Source organism: Oryzias melastigma, linkage group LG10 (assembly GCF_002922805.2).
Source record: "Oryzias melastigma strain HK-1 linkage group LG10, ASM292280v2, whole genome shotgun sequence".
In the NCBI taxonomy this organism is placed as follows: domain Eukaryota; kingdom Metazoa; phylum Chordata; class Actinopteri; order Beloniformes; family Adrianichthyidae; genus Oryzias; species Oryzias melastigma.
In genome coordinates this window covers 10,500,419-10,524,778 of record NC_050521.1, presented here as the reverse complement: position 1 = coordinate 10,524,778, position 24,360 = coordinate 10,500,419, and the positions used below count along the sequence as shown (strand labels likewise).

At 39.6% G+C, this 24,360-nt stretch overlaps 1 protein-coding gene across 4 annotated transcripts in view; it reads right to left on the bottom strand.

Moving 5' to 3' along the window:
- Positions 1-11: 11 nt before the first annotated feature.
- Positions 12-24,360, bottom strand: part of arhgef6 (Rac/Cdc42 guanine nucleotide exchange factor (GEF) 6) — a 34,791-nt gene continuing 10,442 nt past the window's right edge. For 2 of the 4 annotated variants that reach the window (XM_024283395.2, XM_024283398.2), the window contains exons 5-22: positions 23,968-24,172; positions 23,773-23,825; positions 22,770-22,864; positions 22,495-22,590; positions 21,127-21,249; positions 19,026-19,164; positions 17,996-18,055; positions 16,971-17,117; positions 14,951-15,037; positions 14,690-14,756; positions 12,830-12,945; positions 12,497-12,676; positions 9,474-9,494; positions 8,133-8,229; positions 4,731-4,814; positions 4,534-4,633; positions 4,302-4,356; positions 12-2,049 (exon numbers count right to left, since the gene is read on the bottom strand). In XM_024283395.2, the coding sequence (XP_024139163.1) occupies positions 1,924-2,049; positions 4,302-4,356; positions 4,534-4,633; positions 4,731-4,814; positions 8,133-8,229; positions 9,474-9,494; positions 12,497-12,676; positions 12,830-12,945; positions 14,690-14,756; positions 14,951-15,037; positions 16,971-17,117; positions 17,996-18,055; positions 19,026-19,164; positions 21,127-21,249; positions 22,495-22,590; positions 22,770-22,864; positions 23,773-23,825; positions 23,968-24,172 (1,851 nt within the window). In that variant the 3' untranslated portion in view covers positions 12-1,923. The remainder of the gene's footprint in view (positions 2,050-4,301; positions 4,357-4,533; positions 4,634-4,730; positions 4,815-8,132; positions 8,230-9,473; positions 9,495-12,496; positions 12,677-12,829; positions 12,946-14,689; positions 14,757-14,950; positions 15,038-16,970; positions 17,118-17,995; positions 18,056-19,025; positions 19,165-21,126; positions 21,250-22,494; positions 22,591-22,769; positions 22,865-23,772; positions 23,826-23,967; positions 24,173-24,360) is intronic. The other 2 variants (XM_024283396.2, XM_024283397.2) reach the window with 2 other exon arrangements.

Here is a 24,360-nt window from a genome sequence, read left to right as displayed (position 1 = left end):
AAAGCATAAGCTAGGGTTGTCATAATAAACTTTTAATAAAAGAATGACCATACCAAACAGAAAAGTACAGGATATCTAGAAAAAGACTTTGCATTACAGTATTGCAAAAAAGAATTGCATAGAGCTATCTTTCAGAAGAGGAAAACAACACAGTGGTCTGGGGATTTAGCATCAGATGAGTGGGCGTTTAACCACGTCTCACCAGTAAGTGCTCCATGGAGGGAATTTTAAAGATAACAGTGAGCGCTGTTGACTGAACACTTTTTACAAAATTAAAAAAAAAGCCACAATGATACAACTGGTTAGCAGTAAAAACCTTGAAGAAACATCTGAATGTGGACTGAAGGTCCCCAACGGATTTATGTGAGGCTCAAAAGCAAACTGGAGAATTGTCTCTGCAGACAAACCAGAACAGGTTTTTGTAGAACTTTCTGTTGATGTTTTTGTAGACATAAAAACCACACCAGCTGGAACAGGGAACCTCACTGGCTTTACAAGGAAACTTAAGTCTCCTGATTGAATAAAAGCAAACATCTCATCTGACTGTCTTGTTTCTGATAGTTTTTCATATTATTATTGCAAGTTCTCCAAATCTGATCTGCCGCTTTGACTAAATCAGATCAGTCCCTAAAGCAGTCACTTATTGCATTTCTACATTCACCGCTGCTCTGCAGTGCAGCATAAATAGATAGGATATCGACAGTGCACACGCTCGTGAGGAAACGTACCGCTGCGGTTCCTCAGACAGAGGACGCATGTTGAAAAGCATGCAAAGCCCGGACTTTTGTTGCTTTTTTTTCTTTTTCTTTTTCAGAATCCATTTATGCATACAGTCCCGTCGGTCTTAAACGCTCCGTTTATTGACCTCTGTTGGAGGCACTTCGACATTTGAAAACTACTCCACGCAAACATAGAAATCTCTCACTTTGATAGACTGATAAGCACGTTTTTACTATTTTCTGCCTTTACAAACATATTTTTAATTTAAAAAAAAAGTCAAATTTCAAGGCAGCTGTCTAAATCTATAAAGCTAACACCACTTTTAAACACTTGGGTTAACAATAAATAAAGATATTTTTCTTTAAATATCTCAAACAAAGCAAGGCCGTACTCATATATGCTCAAATGATACATATATTGAATAATATTTATCATTACAAGAATGTGCCATTTGTAATAACGGAGAGAAGTCTTTCTTGTGTTAATTTGATGCGTCCCTGATTGCTTTGGTTTCTACGTCTAAATATGCTGATTTCTAGATTTCTGATGCAGAAGTCAAAGGCTATACATTCATGCAGTTTTTAAATAAACAGTCAATGTCTGCGCTTTGAGAGGGGATTCAGTGCGGCACTCACCAGCTGAAACATGAACATGTGAGACGCCAACGTCGACAGCAAAAGGGAAAAAAAAAAAAATCACAAGCCCAACATATTAATGAACGCAGTACAGTTTCAATTCCCTGCTGGGGAGAACATGAAAAAAAAAACAAATGTGAAAGTGATTGTCATAATCTGAAAGGGAGATTATTAGTCCTCTTTGTGACGGAAGCGGATGTAATCAAACACCGGGCAGGAGTGACGGTCTCTTTATCTTTGCTGCTTCCAGATGAAAAGTTTCGAGGATATCCGAGTTTGTTCCTTTCACTGGGGGGAGTTCACAGTTGCCACCAGGACTGACAGTTTTACAGATGTGGAAGAATGGTGAGCTCCGACTCAGCTGGACTAGAGCAAGGACCGACAGAAGGTTCAGACAAAGTCCAGATGGAAAACAGTCCCAAGCGTCGTCATCGCAGCAGCAACGGCGCTCTGCTTCTGATCGGTGACTGAAATGTGAAGACACAACATAGACGAGAAATGACACGCCGGCGCCCCAAAGCCTGCTCTCAAGCAAGCAAAAAGAACAAAGACGAGAGGCTGCAGGGGTTTAGTGGCCGCCGTCCTCCCAAGCACAGTCGTTCTTCTGCTGCTTGGACAGCTTCCGGACTAATCTCTCCAACTCTTTGCGAGACTTCTGCTCCTCCTCCAGGAACTGCTTCATCCACTTATTCTCCTGGAGAACATTTGAGGAGTCAGATCAGTGTTGCAAAGCACTTTCTAACAATTGCTTTAGAGAAAACCACAGTTTTTACTTTTTCTCAAAAATCTCACTACTACTCACCGATAAAGCCAACTGAGAAATCCTCTTTTGTTTTATGACTCATTTTGTGGTTGGTGCAGCTCATAATACAGTTTCAGATATTTTTTTATTTGTTGGTTTTAGCAGAACTATAACGAGTCAGCAAAACGCCAGCAGATTATGTCAAGCTTCTTTTTCCAACTCATTTTAAAAATAATTTTCATTTTTAATACAAGTTTACGGCACAAGAAGCTTTACAACCATAGACTGCATTTGAGAACTGGACAGAGTGGCTCCTCCCCCTCCTTCTTTAGACAGCTTCTTCCTTATCTATGGCATTAAATTCCCACCAAAGTCCCCATGAGTGTATTTTGAACTCCACATATTTTTTCAGTACCTTCCTGTATTTTCTATCTAGTTGTCCACTCTCTGTCTCTCTCTGTGTGTGAAGTTCTGTATTTCTTAACTTCTTCAGTAACTTTCATCATTTTTAGTGCTAAAAGATATTTTTCTGGACAGAGTTTTCTGCGTAGTCGCGTCCTCTAATCGCTGAAATAAATTCAAGTTAAATGACGCGATTTACCTGCGATTGCACTCCGGGTGTAACATTTCAGTCGTGGTGACGTCACCAGCAGGTGCAGCATTCCAATGCGACTGAAGCGATTCTGCTCCGATGCGACCACTGCGACGCAAGCGATTACGAATCGTGTAGAAGTATAAACCGGCCTTAATGCTCCTGTGACCTCTCCTGCTTGCCTGTGAAAGTATTCTTACTCTCCAACTAGTTCTACCCCCTCATGGATGACTGCGCACCCGTGGAGCTTCTCCGGCACGCCTGTTTGAAATTCAACATTAAAGGAAAAAAAAATTAAAAAGCAGAAATATCTGTGTATCATTCGCTTTTCAAATTAAAACTAAAAAGAAAAATAGTTAAAAAAAGACTGCTTTATTATTTATTTATACATTTCGAAACTCTTGCAGTAAAAACAATCATTTTTGTTGTTATAAAAAAACATCGAAAATGAAGCAAACACATAATGAATGTTTAAATTCATTTTCTAAGAAGAGTGTTTGATTACTGGATGGGAAAAAGAACTCTTAAAATCAATATAAATGTTCATTATGGGTAGAGTGGAAGTAGTTTGGTGTCAGAAATCTTAAAATATTGAATTTAAAAGTTCTTTGTGTGTTCTGTTTCTGATTTAATACTTTAATAGGATCACAAAGAATGTATCGGTTTCTCTTTAATAGTTTGGAAAATGGTAATTATATGAAAAAGTCATTTTTAATTTTTTTTCATTTACTTTACTCTGGAAAAAAAAGGATAACGGATCCAGTTATGGCCAAGTGGCCAATCACACGCAGGTTTCCGTTTTTTTGTTTTTTTTACACAAACTCAGGCAGGAGTTGTTACGCGCGCAGGAATACCTCCATGAGCGAGCAGGAGTGGTTCCACGAGCGCGTAGAACTACAGGGGCGCTCATGAAGGAAGAATTGTGCTTGTGGAATCTTCATTGCATGTGTGGAGTTTGATATATGATTGTGGGGGACTTTTGGTGAAAATTTAACACCATACTTATCCCCTTCTTATCCACTGTGACAAATTCTCTGGATCTCACTGGGACTTCCAACAAGCTCACTACTGATTGGTCAGAACAGTTGCCATAGAAACGATGACTCAAATAGACTCGGACCAATCACTCCTTACTGATGTTTTCTGGTTCCAACATGGCGGCCTCCGTGTTGCTAAAAAATTGGCGACTAAATTGACTTCATTCAGTTGGAGCTAGAAGTAAGTCATTTTCAATGGTGATGTCACACTCACTCAGTCCAGTTCTCTTATACAATCAATGTGTACAACATAAAAAAGAGACAAAGTGATGTTACTCTTGTTCATGGTCATAGTTTTTTAAGACTAAACATTATAAGTAGCATTACTTGCTCTTGGAAACTGCAAAGGACACGTTTGTAGGATAACCTCTACAGCACAGAGCTGTTGAACGATCTCACCCACACGATGATAAAAATGAAGCCAGAAGTGGGTCAGGCACATTGACTAAATCTATCAATCCTAATTTTCTTTTCAGGTATCTACAACTGTGCCAATAAAAAGTGTAACATGATGCTTGTAATGAAATTCAGTCCATCCGGGATTTTAGAATGGAAATACGAGCAATAACACTGACCTTTTTCAGCTCGTGAACCTCGTCCTTTAGAGCGTACACAGCATCCACCAGGCTCCTGCAGGTAACCAACAGAATGTCAACAACAGTCGCTTTGTAATCGTCCTCAAATTTCCCTTTTAAAGAATTCTTTAAAAAAACATTTTGTTGTATTAAACAGATGTAATCAAGATCAGTCAACAAATCTTAAGAAATGAGTTAGTGCAACAATTGCAACGAGTCATGAATTCCATACTTTTCCTCAGTGACCGTCTGCCCGTTGCTTTTCATTTCCTCCACGATGATTTTCTCTTCCTCCGGGAGAAGAACCTGAGGGATGCACTCTTTCCGCACTGCTGCACACACAGAGCAACAAACAAAGCTTTGGTTGTGCTGGGAGCTGCTGCTAAAGGTGTACAGTCTAAATAGAGATCCTGGAGTTGTTCCTCTGACCTGTGGTGGTCTGGAGGCTGACTCCTGTGCAATAGGCCTCAATCACCCGAAGGATCTGAGCGTCCTCCTCCAGAGCAGCCATGCCTGTCGAGACCAGAGATCTACATCAGAAGAAGGCATGGCTTCTGCGGCGGGTGTCGGTCATGTGGTTTACGACTCAGGGGAAGTCCCAGAGCTAATATCGGCGTGTTTGCAATGACTGAGGAATTATTGATGTCTAGACGTCGTGAGGATTTATCAGCCTGTGCTGCTGACGAAACTGCACGTAACTCTGGTGGATGAAAACGCAGTGTAGCTCAGAGCACCAACATCAATTTGAACCCTGGGAATTGAACGAGGCCGTCAGCAGCCACAAAGCCTCAACCTAGGCAAGATTCCAGTGCCAGTGCAGCTTTTCTGATGACCTAGACTTTGTCCTGCTGTGGGAGAGTCAGGTCAGATCAAAAAGGCAGCAAAAATAACAATTTCAAGTCCTTCCACAGCTGAGTTCTGGATTTAGGTGTCTGAACAACCAATTATTCAAGAACTAACATAGGTTGATAATTTAACAGTTTATGTTATTGTTAATGATAAAGATATATTAGTATGTATGCCAAAGTTGTAGGGCGTTTCAAAGTAAAAACTTCTAGAAACTGTGCCATTGCATGGCTTATGGCTGCACCATTTGATGTTCAGAAATGTACAAAAGTTCTAGGTAGGTGTAGATAAAAATGCTGCAGGCAAAGAATGTTTTCAGAAATGTAAGAATTACTCTTTTTTATCAATCATGGAGGAGAAGTCAGACCAGAAGTGTCTTCATGGAAGAGTTGCTGCCATGATGTTGAGATTAGAGCTCTACCACACCATCACCTCCTGAACTATTGGCTCTTCTTTCCATTGAAGACAGTTCCTAATCAGTAGTTCTCCTGCTGCAGAATACATATAAGAGGCAAACATGGTGGTATTGCCTGATGTATAAGTATCTGCCTGAGCTTTTTAGCATTGAGAACACCATTAATCCTGACTAGATCTCCACCTCTTTAAAGTTGAAGTCCCATTAGTCGTCAAGCACAAATGAAATTTACTCTCCGCATTTGACCCATCCCCTTGGGGGGGGGGGTGAGCTGCAGACACAGCTGCCCAGGAACCATTTGGAGGTTTAACCCCTCCCTCCAATCGAACCCCCTAATGCTGAGTATCAACCAGGGAGGCACTGGGTCCCATTTTTAGAGTCTGGTATGACCCAGTCTGGTTTTGAACTTTCAGTCTCAGGGCGGACACTCGACCACAAGGCCACTGAACTGCTCTATTTGCAGAAATACAGCCCAAACTGTTCAAGGAACTGCTTTCAGACTCATTATTCCTCTGCTCTCCAGCCCTTTGACCAACAAACTGCTACAGCCAAATATGTCAGATTGTGACTCAATCGGTCTAGGAAAGGGGTGTCCAAAGTCAGTCCTCGAGGGCCAGAGGTCCAGAAAGTCTGTCTTATCTGCTGTTGATTACATGGATCAGGTGTGTTAAGCCAATAAGGAGCTTCAATGGTAGGCTGGTTGGAAAACATGGAGGACACCCGCCCTAGAGGACTGACTTTGGACGCCCCTGGTCTAGATACTCCGCTGTCCTCTTTCTGCACCCCAATTCTTGTGATTTCCTGCTTTCCTCAGTCGCTTGGCCTGGATTCCATGTTGGAGGTTTGGCTTTTTGACGGCCACTCTTCCGGTAAGAGACTTCTGAACTGGCTTCTCTGGTGTTCCACTGGTTTCTGCCAGTTCTGAGATGATTGCATTGCTTTGACATCTTTTGAAGGGCAATAAGCTTGTTTGGTCTCTCATCTGCTGTACTTGGCTTGCCTGGCCAACCACTGCATCTACGATCCTCATGTCGCCCGTTTCTATGTGCTTCTTCATAAGAGCTTGAGCAGCACATCTGGAAACCCCAGTTTGCTTTGAAAACTTTGTCTGGGAGAGACCTTGCTGATGCAGTAGAATTGACGACCGTGCATCTCAATGCTGTGCTCAATCTTATCCTGATATGAAACTGTTTTCACCCTGGTAGCAGAGTTTGCCTGATCTTCACCCAGTTTTGAGCCTCCCACTCAGCAGTTTCTGTTTCAGTTCATGACTGGGTTTCATCCCACGTGTGACTGATCTTTTTGGTATAATTGGCTCAAAAACCAGACTTAATTCCTGCAAAATGCCTGACTTTGTGCAACGGTATCAGAAGTGATTCATTTTTTTTGCCTGTTGTAAATTGATAAAGATAAACAATCACTATTTACATTTATACTGTTCCCACATCAGAGTACCTGATGTTTTATATTGTATTTTTCACACCTTTAATGATTCCTTTTGAAGGAATTATCTGAATATACACAAGGAGAATATGTTTTAAAATCGGTTTCCATCACAGCTTTACAAAATAAATAGTGACCATGAAGGTAATTCTTCTAAAATCTTATATTTTAGCTTTAGATCACATGTGTCAAAGTCAAGACCCAGGGGTCGCATCCGGCCCTCCGGTTAATTATGTCCGGCCCTCCAGACCATTTTATTTTAATGTTATTAATGGCCCGATGTTATCTTGTGCTCATTTCTAACTTGTACAATTTTGGCAAATCTATTTGTATGGAGAGTAAAATATTGAAAGTTATTTAAGGTTTAAGTTGGTTTATTCTGGAATAATATTCCTGTCTTTTAAATTATTCATAATCATGTTAAAAAGTTACGTTTTTAAAGTTTAAAAAATTAGCATCCTGCTAGCTTTTTGGACTGTTTTGGCATTTACTGAGATTTTTTTAGATTATTTTGGAGTTAAACTAATATTTCAGCTATGCTATCTGTTTTGGGTAATTTAGGCTTTTTTTAAGTGTTTTAGTCTGTTTTGGAGTTAGGCTAATATATACATGATAGCTGTTTTTGGCTAATTTATGCCTTTTTTCAGTTTTTCTGCTATTTTGAAGTTTAGCTATTTTTTCAGCTACATGCTAGCTGTTTTGGCAAACCTAAGTTTTTTGGGTTTTTTTCTTTAGACTAATTTGGTATTTAACTAATACTTCAGCTGGCTATCAACTTCAGTGGTTTCAGCTTCAGTGTTTTTAGCTATCAATTTCAGCATCTTCAGCTATCAGATCTAGCATCTTCAGCGGCCACATTCATCTTACAGCGTTCACACTAGCATTATTACAGCTAATACTATATATCTAGTTCATATTATGTTAAAAAGTTACGGTTTTTAAGTTTTAAAAATGTAGTTTTAGAGTGTTTAATAAATGTTTATCCTGTTTGGCCTGTGACCTAAGGTGGGTTTTGGATTTTGGCCCTTGTGCAATTGAGTTTGACAAACCTGCTTTAGATCATTCGTTAAAGGATTTTTTTTTTTTGTATTACAACTAAACAAGAAATATTGAAGCGAAACTCTTACTTTTTCTCATCTGAAATTCGTCATCAGATGGCTTGCGCTCTTTCTTCCTGTTGCCAGGCAGGAACTTCTTCATCGGTCGTGGGCTTTTGCTGATGTCCTGGAGGAGTTCGGGAAAGCAAACTGAGCTCACGTCTACAAATACACACATTTAATATAGTGCGCACAGCTAAAAGCCGAGGCTCCACTCCAAACACAAGGCAAGCTTAAAAGGATATGAGCAAACATTAGTGACACAAGAACCTTCAACAAACAAGGCAGCAAGCAGTTGTGGGGCCTGACAACACTGTCAAGTGCAGCCTACCTAGCAGGGGATTACATACGTGGGACTATAGTGGAGATTAAAAAAGAAGTTATTGGTCAAATTATTCACAGGTAATTGAGGCACAAAAGTTTAACTTTCTCTCCTTTCAGTTCAGGTAGAATTTGTTTTAAGGATTTCCTTTGCAGAACTTGTTAGGAAAAGCATTTGCTAAAAATAAGATCTGCTTTCTGCAGTGAAACCAAAAATGCATATGATGTGCAGAGAAGCTTCTGGTCTGTTTGTGTTTCCTTGCTTTCCGTTGTTCCTTTTACTCATGAGTTAAGTGTCCCTCGTTTGTCAGACTTCATCATTCTGAATTGACTGCACGAGTCCACCCCAACCTGTAGGAAACCACTGAATCCATCCCTGTGTGGAGTCAAGCTGTCACAGACAGACAGGAGTGCCCTGTCATAAATGTATTTTTTTATTTTTTATTTTTTGCTTGAATCAAACTGGAAACGACAGAAAAACCATTTAGAGAATGAGAAGCAGCTCAGAGGAAACCAGGGACTGATCGATGAATTCAAGCATGTTCACCAACTCCCAGAGACAGAGAGGAGCTCCGCAGTATCCTGATGGAGGACGGGGATCCCTATAGTGGTTCAACTGCAAAGTATGGAAACACACAGCGGTTTCCAAAAGATCCCGTCTATTTAAAGAGATATTTTATCTGATGATGTCAGTGCAATGACTTCTCAAATACTCCAGCACAGTTTAAGGATAGACCTGAACTGTGCGGTTCGCCTCACCAAAAATAACTTTGCAGGTAGAGTTCACTACAGCTGCCGCCTCAGAGAGAGATTTGAAAGATAAGCCATCCCATTGGCGGTGACTGCCACCCAACGAGGTATGAGAAAGGAGCGAAAGCGCTCGCAGGGCCACAGAAAACAGGAAACCAACAAGATGACAGCGAGAGAGAAGAGCAGCAAACACGGCAATGACATGTCAGCAGAACACACACAGGCAACCCCATCCCACCTCCCCGACCCAAATCTTAACCGCGCCCACACTGACACACACAGAGTGAGATCTAACCTTACCTTCATGATATAAGACATCCTCTACAGGAGGCAGAGTGGAAAAAGAGAAAAAAGGGGAAAATGTACAAAATTACAATGAGAGAAGAGGCTGATTGAGAGCTTGTTAACCAACCGCTTTTCCCCAACAGTCAAAACTGTTTTTTGGGGGGAAAAAACAAGTCTGTAAAGCTGTGCGCTCAATTAAAAATCAAAAATTTTCCAACACAAGCAACATTTTTATCAATGTAAGCATTTAAGACTAAATGACATCTGTCAGGATTAAGGTTAAAGACAGGAAGACATGTTTAATCTAAGGTTTTTGTGGATTCTCTAAAGCATTTGTTCCATATCTAGAGGAAAAGTATACACATTTCCCAATCAAAATTCCAAGTTAGTAGATTAAGTCTCAACAAAACAGTGCTGTACACACACTAACAAAACCTCTTTCAACCATCAAAAACAGCCTTTTTGGCATTTAATTAGTGACCAGTTTTAGCACTTAAATTGTCTGTGAGAGCTGCACCGTCATGTAAACCAAAAAAAGAATAGAGGTTCCATACATAAATCTGCAGATCTTCACTTTATTACCAAAAGTACCGGCTCACCCACCCAAATGTTCAGAATCAGGTGTTCTAATCACTATTCTGGACACAGGTGTATAAAATCCAGCTCTCAGGTATGCAGACTGTTTTTACAAACATTTGTGAAAGAAAGTTCCTCTTACAGGAGATCAGTGAATTCTTGTGAGGAACTGTCACCTGTGCAACAAATCCAGAAGTGATATTTCCTAAATATCCCACAGTCAGCTGTCAGCTCTATCATAGTAACATGGAAGAGTTTGGGAACAACAGCAGCTCAGCCACCAAGTGGTCGATCATGTAAACTGATGCAGAGGGGTCAGAGGATGATGACATTTCTTAACAGCCAATCGCTGCAGAGCTCAAACCTTCATGTGACCTTCAGATTACCCCAAGTAGAGTATGCAGAGAGCAGGGAATGGGTTTCCATTTCATTTCATTTCAGTTGTGAAATTGGGTGGAAGAGGAATGATGGTGTGGGCTTGTTTTTCAGGCCCCTTCGTTCCAGTGAAAGGAACTTTGAATGCTTCAGTAAACCGAAACATTTTGGACAATTCCATGATCCCAACCTTATGGGATCAGTTTGGAGCGGTCCTTTCCTCTTCCAACATGACTATGCACCAGAGCACAAAGCAAGCTCCATAAAGACATGGAGGACAGAGTCTGGTGTGGATGAACTGGACTGGCCTGCACAGAGTCCTGACCTGAACCCCATAGAACACCTTTGAGATGAATTAGATCAGAGACTGAGAGTAAGACTTTCTCCACCTTCATCCTGTGTGTGACCTGACCAAAGCACTTTTGGAAGAATATTCCTAGAAACACACTCCTGTGGACAGCCTTCCTAGAAGAGTTGAAGCTGGAATAGTTGTAAAAGGTGGACCCACATCATATTGAACTATCTGGGTTAGAAATGGGATGGTACTTCAGTTCATGTGTGGGTCAAGGCAGGTGAGCCAATACTTTTGGTAATACAGTGTATGTGGAATGGTTTAAAAGTTTCCATGTTAAGATAAACAACCCATAGACATTCTATAATCAATAAAATAGAATACTTTACAATGCTGTGGAATAAAGAAAGACAACACCCATCACTGTGGCCTTTTTAAGAAGACTTCAAACAGAAGACTGTCCAACAAGAAGAGGAAGATCATTCACCTTTTATATAAAACCTTCAGGTGAAATCATGAGAGCGATGCTTCCTTACAACCATTCATTGCTTTTAACCGAGTGCCAGAGAGGGTCTTTCCATTGTACAACTCCTCCATGAAAACCTGATCCCTTCATAAAACCACTTGAAAGAATTTGCGATTCATTTTACACACTGCTAATTTGTACTGCACTCATGTATTTGTGACATTGTGTTCTGCAATCTGATTGGTTGTAGACCTTGTCAATGAATCTATCAGGTTATTTATGGAACTCTGATAAATGAAGGAACATGTACGATGCAATCATTGTCTTATACACCCTTTTATAACTAGAGCAGAAATGAATGATTTGACTATGCAAAACTGTTTTTAAGTTTTATATCCTAAATTAGATTAATTACTTTTTATTTAATTCATACATTTATTTTAAAATAAAATATGTTATAACATTTTTTACTTTTTTTTGCTTCAGACATTCATTGAAATTATTTGAAAACCACAGCAATTTTCCCACACTGGCATTTCACACAATAACCCACTTATTATCGTATATGTGGTGATGGTGGTGGGGGGTATTTCTGCTAAACTAAACCTGCTGACATCTGGAAACAAGTATTGCTGGGTGCAGAAGACACGCAGCTCGTGCTTGAGAAGACAGTACAATGCAGCTCTGTGCTTTGTTCAGCTGTGAGGAGAAACGAGGGTCTGCAGGGGAGAAGAACGCGCGTTTGCATCGGAGTGGTGGAGTGTGGAAACATTTACCAAAATTTAAGGGCGCTGACTAATACAGCTTCTCAAAGACAAGAGACCCAAAAGCCACAGGTGCACTCATTACGCTTCAATGTGATTTACTTGTGTTGACCACAAAGACCTTAATAGGCTTCTGTAGAATAGCACATTAGCCTGCCACATAAAACACAACCTGGGCTAGTTTCAGTATTGTTCCAGTGACCACAGAAAGCTCTGCAGGTGCCCCTCCGCAGAACCTGCATCCTCTGGCTTGATTGTAAATTGCATTGTTTTGGGAAAGTCCACTAAGCCCTTTTTCCTTATCTTGGCATGTTTGGTGTTCTGACACACAAAAGCCATCAATGTTTCAATTCTCCCTCCTCAATTCTCTACAATTAAAGTTTGTTTGTTTGTTGTTTGCATGCATATTGGAAAACAAACCTGAAGCTCAGAATGGGCCACAGGTGGGCAGGTTGAGGAAGGGGACTTCTTGTAAGTGTGCAAGTCTGCAAACTGCGGGTCTGGTCTCCCGTCATGGGCGACTGGTTACGGGAAATCAAAGCGGGCTCGTCTGAGCGGCTCTTACCTCCTTGTAGCCGAGGGCAGCGGAGGGCTTGAGAGGAGGAGCCGGGCGCAGACAGCTTAGAGACCAGGGTTTGCTCATCTTTGGCGGCTCCAGGGGTCCGCGACTGGCAGCGCTGAAACTGCCCAGGTGGGACATGTGGGTGGGGGTACCGACCATGCTTGCTGGCTTCACATCAACAGTCTGCAACAAAACCATCGACGCAAGTGCAAAAGAGTTATTGGTGCACACAACTGCTGACTAAAGTCAGTCATCTCACTGAATTATCACACTTGCAAGACTCACTTTTGGTATTCTTTTGACTTTATTTTGCTTTGGGTGAGTGGGAGTTCTAACCTTTGTGATGGTGCTAGCAGGACTTCCTCCTTTGGTGAAAGGTTGCAAGTGTTCTAGCCATTCCTGCAAGTCCTGGGCACTGCTGCAGAACACCGTAATGCGCTCCATCATGCCTCCTGCAGCAAACACGCAAACAAACTCAATGAGGCCGCTCTGTCAGGAAAAGTTAAACACCGACGAGGTTTTTAAACCAGAAAACCCAAAACATCTTTATTTAAAATAAAAAAAAAGACATATTATTACTTTTGCATTTTTTTACTAAAACCCTTTCCAGTCAATCATGGTGTAAACATAGATTTCCCATTATGACATGATTCCCTTTAAAGTGAGCATGTTTCCAATAGACACATTTCTTCAACAAAGTTGAGGTGAACCCCCAATGTCAGGAAATCTCAGATTGTGATGAGTCAAGAGGGAATTGCAGTGCTTAGAAGTGTTAAATGGTGTATACTTGTATAGCACTTTCTACCCTCCTTCGAGGGCCCAAAGCGTTTCACAGTCACAGACCCATTCACACACATTCTCACACTGGTGGCGGCTCCGCTGCCCAACACTGGCGCCAACCTTTTAGATTTGCTTTTCCAATGAGTGTAAGAAGTGTACTTTTGTCTTGGAAAGACACTGGACAGTAGGGCTGCCATGATTAGTCGACTAATCGACCAATAAAATAGTCGATGACTAATTTAATAGTCGATTAGTCGTTACTTTATATTATATGGATCAGGGTGTAGTAAAGTTGAACAAAGTTGTGAGCGTTCAGCATAAAAAAAATACTTTATTTTACGTTTTAGTCTGTGAGATCAAAGTATTGTCTTTTGTGAATAAAATGGTTGCCTTTTCTGATAGATCTTATTTGATTTCATCTGGTTTTAATATCAGAAACTAATGAAGGACAGAGGCTGCATGAGTCATTAAAAGTTAAATAAACTATCATTTTAATTGTCTTTATTTTGAGTTAATTTAACGCAAATGATGGTTAGCATCCACTTTGCACACGACCCGATTAGTTGACTAGTAGGAAAAATTAATCAGTGATTAGTCGACTATTAAAATAATCGTTTGTGGCAGAACTACTGGGCAGCAGTGGATGCAGTTTATCATATTTGGACAAAAAACTGGCTGTAAAAGTTTTGCATGACTTCAAGAAGAGAAACTTGGTGAAGAATAGCTCCAAAAATTGAGAAAAAAACAAACAAACAAACAAACAGTTGAGCCTGTCAGTGTTCTTCCAACTCTTGTTCCAAACAGTTCACTCAGAGTTCTACATGCGAGGACGACCCATGCTTTGCAATATTGCCGTTTTAAATAAATTGTTTGGCATCATCTGCATCGAAAAGCCACTAAAGAAATGTTTTTCCTGCGATAGCTTTTCTTAATAACGGTGAGCAGAGAACACTTGTGGGCTAAGGGTTCACAAAGGTGGAATAGTTCAACCAAAAGCAGCATTTCTGTCCAGAAGATGGTGGGTCCTACTCCTAAACAGCAAACCAATGAAAAGGAAGTCAGCAAATAATTTTTTCTTTCATATTAGTGAGTTACTGATAAGATCAAGTTTAGCCTCAACACAAATCATAGACACGAGGAGAAGCAAATGGATCGGTTTATGATGCATGCTAGCTGTTGGAGTTAATGCAAAAACTAATGCTGGCATAAATTTATGCTTCATCAATATTAGATGTACTTTATGCAGAATGAGATGAATTCCTAAACAACAAGCCACCAGGAAGGTCTTGACTGAACAGCCATCTTACAAAGCATTTAAATCATACATTTGAGGCACCTCATTAATATCATTTAAAAATTCCTTTCACTGCCGTCTCTGACAGAAATGAACTTTTGTCCAACATTTCAGAACCCAACCTGTGATGTCAAAAGCTTCCTCTTCCACATGCCTGGTAACTGTGGTTCCTGCCAGCGAGAGCTTTTCCTGAATGAGAGAAAAACAAAAAATGAAGGTTAACCATATCATAGCTATACACAAACCATCATTTAAGAGCACTATTTTTGACTACATTTCACTATGTGAATTAAGAATAAGTTTTTAGTAAATTGATTATGCTCCGTAGGAGAGGTAGGTGAGGAAATCCCCAGGAGAAAATGACGAGGACAACTATTACTTACCTGAAAAATGAAGCCACTCATCCGAGGACTAGCAGAGAGTATTACCAACAAATTTGGGAATAGCATCAGGTATCGCTCCTCTTTTTCCTGCAAACAAGAATTGAATGCATTTATTGCGTGCATTGAATTTTCGGGAGGGGGAGCAGCGGTTCAAACGGATACCATCTTTTACTCATCTCTGATGGTAAGTGGATGCTAATGACTTGGTTTAATTCAACGGAAACCGTCTGTGCTACTTTAGGGTGCTCAATCTGGTGCAATATTTTACCCACCTTAGCTTGGCCTCGGTAAAAGCTGGTAATAATTTAATATACACGAGAAATACAACAAAGTTGTGAAGTATGTGTTACGGCTGGCAGTGCAGTTGGAAATAAATGAATGAATCCAAGTCTCTTATCTCGGGTTTTCTTCCATTCATTGCCTCAGAGTTGCCCCCCTTACCCAAAAACCACACTAGAAAGAAGAAATGCTTTTATAATCTGCACTCGACCTACTTGGGTTTCGGTTCTGAAACTTGTGGGGGGACAATAAATTGGTAGGCAAATTTAGCGCATACAGTTCATGAAGATCAGGAGCGCAGACGGAGTGACAATGTGTTCAGATCAGGCCATTCTCCTGGAGCCAAATAGGAATAAAAGAAAGGAAGAAAGTTTGGAAACAAATTTTAAAGTCAACTTCTTGAGCTTCAACTATATTATACTGTTCATTCTTCACTATAAAGAAGTTGTATTTTGATCCGTTCACACATTTCTGAGTAATCCTCTAAAAATCTGCCCTCTCAACAGCAGCCCCTCCCATACCCACCAAAACGATCAGGTCCTCACATGCTTACATCACAAGTTGAGAACCGCCCCCTCCAGGAAGAGTCTGCTCCGCCCACAGGATAAAATAAACTCTTCCTCCCCAAAGCTAGCGAGGATCAGCTAGCTTCGTGAGCCCCCCACCCCCGACTCGTGCACAGTCGTGCAGATGCTGGCTGTCTGTTGTGAGTCAGTTTAGCAATCGCAAAGAAACGCTTATTCAGTTTAGCGTTCAATCTTTGTGAAGAAAATGTTGGTGAGGAATCTGGACAGCATGTTGGGACGGATCCTGATCGTATCTGAGAAGGGCGCCAGCAGGCGGGGGATATTGGGAAGACGGCTGGAGAAAGGGAACAGACTATTTCCAAGTGGGAAAAGCGAGCGACAAATTGGAAGAACTGGTTTGAACGTGGATTATTGAGCAAAGGCAGAAAGGTGCACGTGAAAAGGATTTTTGATTCAGAGATGACGTTTTAAAGAGAAAACAAACGTTGATAGCTAGTGCTAATCAGAATAATGTTCTCATCATTTCAATAAATCTTGAAATGTTCATCTGCATTTTTTGACTGAATTTCACTGCAAAATGAACCCATTAGCCATCAACATGCTGCATAATATGTACATCAATAAAAAAATTTGATGTTTTTTTTTTTTTTTTGGATGACATGCTGATGAGGTCGGGTTTATGATGACATCATGAAATGGGCAGCACCCTCAAGGAGCGAAAGGCGGAGCTTCAGAGATCGAGTTGTTTTACTTCGGGTATGAGAAGAGTTTGCAAAAATAATTCACATTTCTTAAATAATTACTTTTTTGGTGTTCCAAATATATTATAAGATCATACATATGGATATAGTGCACTCTGGAAGACTTAAGAAAGGCATGTTTTAGATTCTGTTAGTGTAGCAGACTGTGGGGAGAGCAGCCATGTTGTTTAGAGACAGTGATTCTGAGAGAGAAACAGGAGGCAGAGCTGGAGCATTGATGAAGATGTTGAAGAGTGAGGAGGCTGGATTGAACCAAGTCTGATAAATGATGAATTCATCTGAGGAACAGATCATTTTAGATGTTTGGAGACGTGCATGGATGTAGTTAAGGATGGCATGAAGTGAACAAGGATGAACAGGTTAGATGGAGGCAGATGTGGTGCCCCCTAAAGGGAACAGCCGAAAAGGAAAGAAGAGGAACTAAAGTCTAGAGAAACAGTAGGGGCCTCTCACCTCACTGCATCCGTTTCTTATATGGACCTGGGACATGTAGGCCACCGGTCCCAGGCTCCTCATACTGTCTCCCTCCCAGCCTCGCACCGGCTCCGACAAGATCTGCAGCTCTAGATTCTTGCGCTTTCGTAGTTCCTGGCACTGCGCCTGAACACACAAACACATGCTTAGGACAGGGAAAATTTTCTTCTAGAAATCTTTTTGGTGGAATTGCTGATATTTGGACACAAATATATACAGCGGTTGTTTCTCTTGTTGTACTTCCTTTTTTTTCTTTTTCTTTTTAATGCTCTGTTAATATGATGCCTTCTTTTTTTTTCATTTCTCTTTCATTTCCTAGTGAGAACTATGTCAGGTAATAAGTTGCACAATTGTCAGGTGCTTTGCAGGGACTCTCCCTTGATCAAACAGGAGAAAATAAAATGACAAGGCAACATCAACTATTTTCCGTTGCACATTACTAGAAAATGGAGGTTTTTGAAGTCAGAACTCTGCAGAACACAGCTTGAAGCGCATGCCCATCCGACCACACATTCAAAACACACAAGCTTTTACTTGCAAATGACACAAGGCAGCTGTGTGTGATACGTCCCCCCCCTTCCTCCTCCTCCTCCACTTCCTGTGTGGCCCTGCTGACATGATCTGTGAGTCACTTTCACATCGTCTCACAAGGAGCCGCTGTGGGGAAACAGTGTCTCACGATCGCGTTTCACTCAGGTACAATGTGGTTGCTCGTTTGTAATCCATTTTCTCTAGAATGGCATTTCACTTCCCACCTACACTAGGAACAACGCAATCACCCAACATGAGGCAGATGAAAGGAATAGACTCCATCAAGATGTTTCCCTCTTGGCCAAATAGTTCAACGGCAAAACAGAACCTACTGCGGAATATGCAGATCACCCCTCTATGCTAAAAAAATAATCACAAACAATTCCACAGAAATTCAGCTATTAATCAGGATTATGAATTAACCCAGAATAAGGATGTTGACGAAGCAGAGTTAAGGGTTCAGTCAGACTCACCACGAGGCTCCTGAATGCTGCCGTGGCTTTTAGAATGTCAGGGTAGTCTGGATGAGCTTCCTGCGATGCAAACAAACAACAACAAGCCGAGCAGAAGCCTGAGTTAGGTCAAAACCTTCACACAAGTTTTCTTTTAAGCTTAAAAGGAGAAACAACAGGTGATGTTTTCAAATTATGACTCTTTTAGATAAAGATCTAAAGATCAACTCAGAGGAAAATTGTGTTTTTAGTGTTTTTAACATGTTCTTGTAGCATTTTTCTGATGATGGAGGACATATATAAAGAAAACCTCAAAAGTGTTTTCTTTTTGAATTGTTGTGATTCAGGACAAAAAGTTTGAAAAAGCTTGCAGGTGTGAGGTAGAAACTACAAGCTCCCTGGTCCACTCCATTCTGATGCATCCACTTGAGACAAAATGATCCATGAACGCCTTCATATTCCTCATGTGAGCTGTTGTCTGACCCCAATATTGCTCGACATTTTTGTTGCACCACTAGTGTTAGGTTGGGGGTGTGAGGGGCTGTAAGCTAGTGCACATACAAATTGGTGATGGGAAGAGGGGGCGGACTTATTCCGCGCCCACAATTCAAAGGGGGATTTTTAATGACCTACTCCCGCCCTACAGAACCTATGTTCGAGAAAATGACACAATTTTTAAAATGTTGGCTAAAAACAGCATAATCCTATTTAAAAGACCACTGGGAACGCTTTTACAAAAGATCAAAAGATGATCGGGTGGAAATAACTCATTAGAGATGTTTTACACTCCTGCGATTGGATGCATAGTGTGTTTTCCCCCCCCAGCATTTAAAAGACTTTAGACATTGTCTCTGTTTTGTTACCCAACATTTTTGACCCACTAATGCAAAATACTATTCAAGTGGACTCACGAACCTCCAAACATTAGCGTTCTGAGTTGGTAGAAGACAAATATATGAAGGAAAAACAAATGAATCCAACATGTTTGATCTGAAGAGAACATTTCAAACATTTGATTTATTTTAGTGTTTCTAAATAAAAAGTCAAGTACCTCAACGTGCCTCTCCAGCTCCTGCAGCAGGGTGGGGTATTTGTCGAGCCTCATGAAAGGCTTGCTGAGGCTGGTGGTCAGGTTCAGGATTCCCGGAGAACTGGCCCCCTGGTTTTCCATGAACTTGACGAGCTCCTCACTGTAACACAAACATATACTTTTCATGCACCATTACAAGGCAAATGTTTTATGACATTATTATTGTTAAGAAAGAACAGAAAGTCTGCAGCCGTAAAGAATAAACACATTTAGGTCATTAGGGTTTTTTTTCAATCATGTATTTAATTAAATTAAAACAGTGTTCATGATTTTGGTTCACATCTAAATTAGTTTAGAAACATTAAACAGAAATACGTAATTGTGGAAATCTGCATTAACTATGTCAATCACGACCAAAAGTAAGTTATTTGTTTAATAATTACCTCATGGATTAGGTTATAAATTTGGAGAATAACTTAGTAATTAATCTACTGTGTGAAGATGTAAAAATCTAAGAATACTTCAGGGGATATCAACATCCGTCTAGAGATCAGAAGAGCTCAACACTTCAAACTAGAACAAAACTACAAACAATAAATGGGAAATTATATATATGTATATATTTGACCAAATATGAAGCATAAGTTGAATAAATCTTTTTAAGTAGAAGCTTTGTCAAAGTTTTACATAAAAAACTGAGTATCACTATGAAATACAAAACAAAAGAAAAAAGTATTGGGGCAAAATAAAACCATAATAAACTAAATAAAATGATCACAAACAAAACAAATGAAAAAAAAGTTAGAATTCTAAAACAGAAATGAAATAATATGCTTCAAAATGTGTGTATGTATACAGTAAAACAAAAAGAAGTATAAAGTAAAAAGTAGTAGGTGTTTAAATATAACAACAGTACTTCCTAAAAATGTGCAAAGTTCATAGAAACAATATCTGACATTTACAAAGTAGATACATTTAGTATCAAATATTCAATAGTAGATATTTATGTCAGACTCTTCTTTTATTTTTATGGCTTCTTTCTTTTTGTTATTCTAGTTATTCCTTATTTTACAGTTAAAAACTTGCAAAGTCACAAACAGAATCATTACTGAAACAAACAATATCATTTTGCAAAAAAAAAACAAAAAACCACAAACTAGAGATTAAAGTGGATAAACTTCTCACTGATGTATGCTACTAAGCAAAAGGAAGTAGTGTTCCATTTTCTCTAATATAATCTGTCACAGTGTTTAAACGGGACTTCCTGTGGTATCAGCAGTCTGTAGGTTTTACCGTTAAATGTAAATGTAAAGATGACCACATGCAGCTGCTCTCCACCATTAGGTGAGTTTGTGTCATTTTACAGGACATGACTGCTTTCCTCCAGCTTCCATTGAAAGCAGTGTCATGCAGACTTTTCCACGACTTCAACCAAACAGAATGCTGCAGCAACACGGCGTGGCAACAATGGGTAAATTACAGCGAGACGAGAATAAGACGCTACAACTGAAATGTTACGCGCTCGCTGCGTGCCTCGCTTAGCTAAACATAACCACAACTTTATATATCCTGTCAACAGTTAACTTCCTGTGTGCATTCTGAAGAGTGTGCATGAGGAACCTGACAATACGCCTCAATGCCGCTCAAAATCATCACACCAGCTCCACTAATATCACTGATAAGAATCTTTTCCCCACAGTGTTGACAGCTAAACTCACACCACCATTAAGAAAATTGAGAGGGGATTTGAAGGAAACTTTATTCACATCCTGTACCTGCTCAGACTAACTTTAGTGTGAAGCATGTCAACAAAGGATTACTCTGACACCTTGTGTTCTAAAGTGAAACTACAGGCTGTCGATCAACAATCAGTTCTTACAAAGCTCAGATATCAATAAATTTAAACGCCTTTGACAATCAAATGTTATAAACTGAAGGAATTATTTTTCTTAGTTGAGCTAAAATAACATTTTGCATATAGTATTATATTTTAATTGATCAAAAACTAGTTTAACTAATTTAAGACACATAACCGAGTGATCAAAAATCTACAATAAAGTTGTGACAGAAAACTTCACTTCCAGGTGAAGTCACATGGCCTCAGGTGGGGTCTTGTTCTCACCTGTGGTCCGTCAGAATGCAGACAGCGGAGGGGTGGCTGGAGCAGTAGGTCAGGTAAAGGTTCTTGATTTGAGGCATGAGGTTCAAATAGCAGGCTGCCACCCGCTGCTGCCCCTCCGGGACTCTGCACATTCAGAAAAAAGGCAGGAGAAGGCGGATACATTATTATTCATTTATTCATCTTCTTAGCTGCTTGTCCAACTAAAAATGACGTCTTGGGTTATGTCTTGTTGCTACTTTGTGTAGATCAGGGGGCTGTAACCTGTGGTTCTTTTGTTCCTTTATTGTGGCTCTTTAGCTTTAATGAAAAATACTAACAATTAAATAAAAATATAGTTATTTAAGTTTAGTCATTTATGTTTAGATTTTTAACATGTCAAGCAACTAAACAAAAAAAATACTGTCAGAAATTCTGTAGAAATGTTCTTTAAGTTTTTTTTTAATGCATAGCTAGTCAAGTAAAAGTCTCCAAAGGTTTTTATTTTATTTTGGTAAATTACACTAAAGCGGTCAAAGTTTTGAACAAATGTGGTTTAAAATGATTAAAAAATATTTAAATATGTGTGTTTTCAATTAAAAAAAAATCACAGGTTACACTAAATAATTTGACTTTTTTTAAATAAATAGATGATACTAAAATGCTGTTTATTTTGTAGATTTAAAGGAAAAAAGCACACCCAAAATCTGAATGATAAAAAACAGCATGCTTGACATGCTTGCGTATTTAATTTAAGTAAAGCTTCTGCAGCAGAAAAAGACCTTTTCAGACAGAGTGGGTTTTATTTTGAAAGGAACAAGTGTGTGCTGCTGTCAAAAGTAAAAGGTTTCAACTGTTAGACATAGAAACATGTAGACACAGTTTTAATTCAATTATTGTAAAAATGTAAAACTACATGTATAAATAAATACTTAAGTGCCAAAAATAAATTAAAAATAAAGTAAGACTTTATGGCTCTTGCTGGGTTCTGATCTGTAAGAAACTAGACTAAATGGCTCTTTCAGCGTAAAAGGTTGCAGACCCCTGGTTTAGATCAGCAGAACACACAATCGTGTGCTCTTGAAATCTGAGACGAAAACTAAGATTATTAAATAGATCAGGGAGAGATATGACCTTTATCGAATAATAAAATCCATGATGCATATTTAATAAAATCCTGCATTAAATCTAATATTGAATTTCCTAATGAAATAATGTGATACCCAACCCTTTTCCTATCAGTTGTTCATGCAAACCTAGAATTGTCAGGTAATAAATATATATAATTTATGCATGTGTGAGAGTTTTTGAATTTAAAATAAATGAACTCATCTTCCAGCTGGATTCAATGAGAGATCAGTAGAAACAGGATGTTATTTCTGTATGACTTACTTTGTACATTCCTCTAAAGCTGAGCACAGGTCCTGCTGGAAGGTGAGAATCTCTTCTAGATTTCCACATAGGGTGGCGCTGTCGGCAGTGGCCAGCCTGAACATGTACAGAGAATTGGGAAAGCATGACAAATCAGTCTGAAGGTGGTTTCTTGTGAAGTAGAGCAGTAAAAGACAAATAGATATCTGAAGAAAAAAAAAAACTTTTCGGAGACTATTTATAGTCCATTCTGTCCTATGACTGGATGTGTTTTATGCAGGTGTTGTTGCTCTTACTTGTCGCAGGCTTGCAGGGGTCGCAAGTAACACGTCAAGACTGTTTGCAATTCTTTGACAAATTCTCGCTCGTGTTCCAAGATATCCTGGACCACCTGCAGAAGCAGCAGAAACGATCAATTAAGAGAACTGTTGTCAGATCCCAAAAACACACAGCATTTCCAGGAAATAATAAAACAGCACAAGCAGCAAGCTGGATCCAGAAAAAACCTTTAGTCTGTTTTTAATTGTTTTTAACATTATTTCTTAAAATTAGATTTTTTTGTTTTTGCTAAAAGGGTGAAAAACAATATGCCTGATGAGAGATAACATAAAAAACCTTGTAAAACCTATATATTTAGAATGAATTTATTTCATAAATGGAGTAAATATGGTAGAAAACATTAAGCTATGTTTAAACTGGGCATGTGACGCTCTAAAAGCGCATACTTTAATGTGCGTTTAGCCCATAGCGTTCACACTGGACAAGCAGGGAGGAGCTTCCTCTTCTTCTTTTTTTACTGTTTACTTCCACGTCCTCCGCCTAGATTTGGAAGAGGCTTGGTGTGAAATCTCCAAGTGGTGCAAATCTCGTAAATCTCCCTCCAGACTTCTTGGTGTCATAGAATTCCAGCACAAGTTATTAATTTCTCCTCCATGATCAATTTTCCAATGGTTGCCATCCATGTCACTATAAGATCCGAGTCCCACATTGGAAAAAGTTTGACGTGGCTTAACTTTCAACGTGCCACAATGTTAGAGCCCAAAAACGATCATTACATATTTAAATGGAGAGTTTTGAACGTGCAAGCATGAAACATGCAATCTCAAAGCCCTTTTCATTTGAAGAGGCTGCTTGAACGTGCGTTGCCGAGGGTGGTGTGAACGTAGTGATAACTACAACATTACAATATCGACTATGAGGCTGTAATTAATCATTTATCCAAAATGTTAGAGTATTCTTTAAAAAAAGACAGAAATGATATTATTGGATGAATTAATAATTTATTCTGACATAACTCACCACCATGTAATAGTTCTTGGTCAGTTGAGTCCCTTTAGGAGACAATGGCTTTTCTAAAGAAAGCAAATAAGATTAAACAAATCAATAATTTACACAACAACCAAAAGATCATTTCTGAATCTCAGGCTTAAAAAAAAAAAAAGATCTGTACATAAGTTACAAAAAAGTAGGTCTGGACAGCACAGACTCACTCACCACAGGGTTTGACCTCACGGACGTAGTTGCTTGGAAACCAGCCTGTCGTGCCGTTGAGCGTGCCCTCCCACCATCCTCCCTCCTCCTGCCGCGTCACCAGGATCACCTCACCTTTGCTGAAGGACAGCTCGTCCTTATTGTTCTGCTTGAAGTTAAAGCGGGCCTTTACCAGCAGCTGTCCGCCACCGCCGTTCTCTGACATTTCCTGTTCAAATCGTTTTTGAGCAAGATGAGATACAATCAGTTAACTGATCAGTGCATTGATCCATTGAAACTCGTCAGATATTTCAGCATCAGTCTTGTCTGGCCAAATGTTCATACATCTAGACACACTTGTTATAATGTTGACTTATATATATAGCATTGAGGTGTGTAGTAACACATTACATTCAC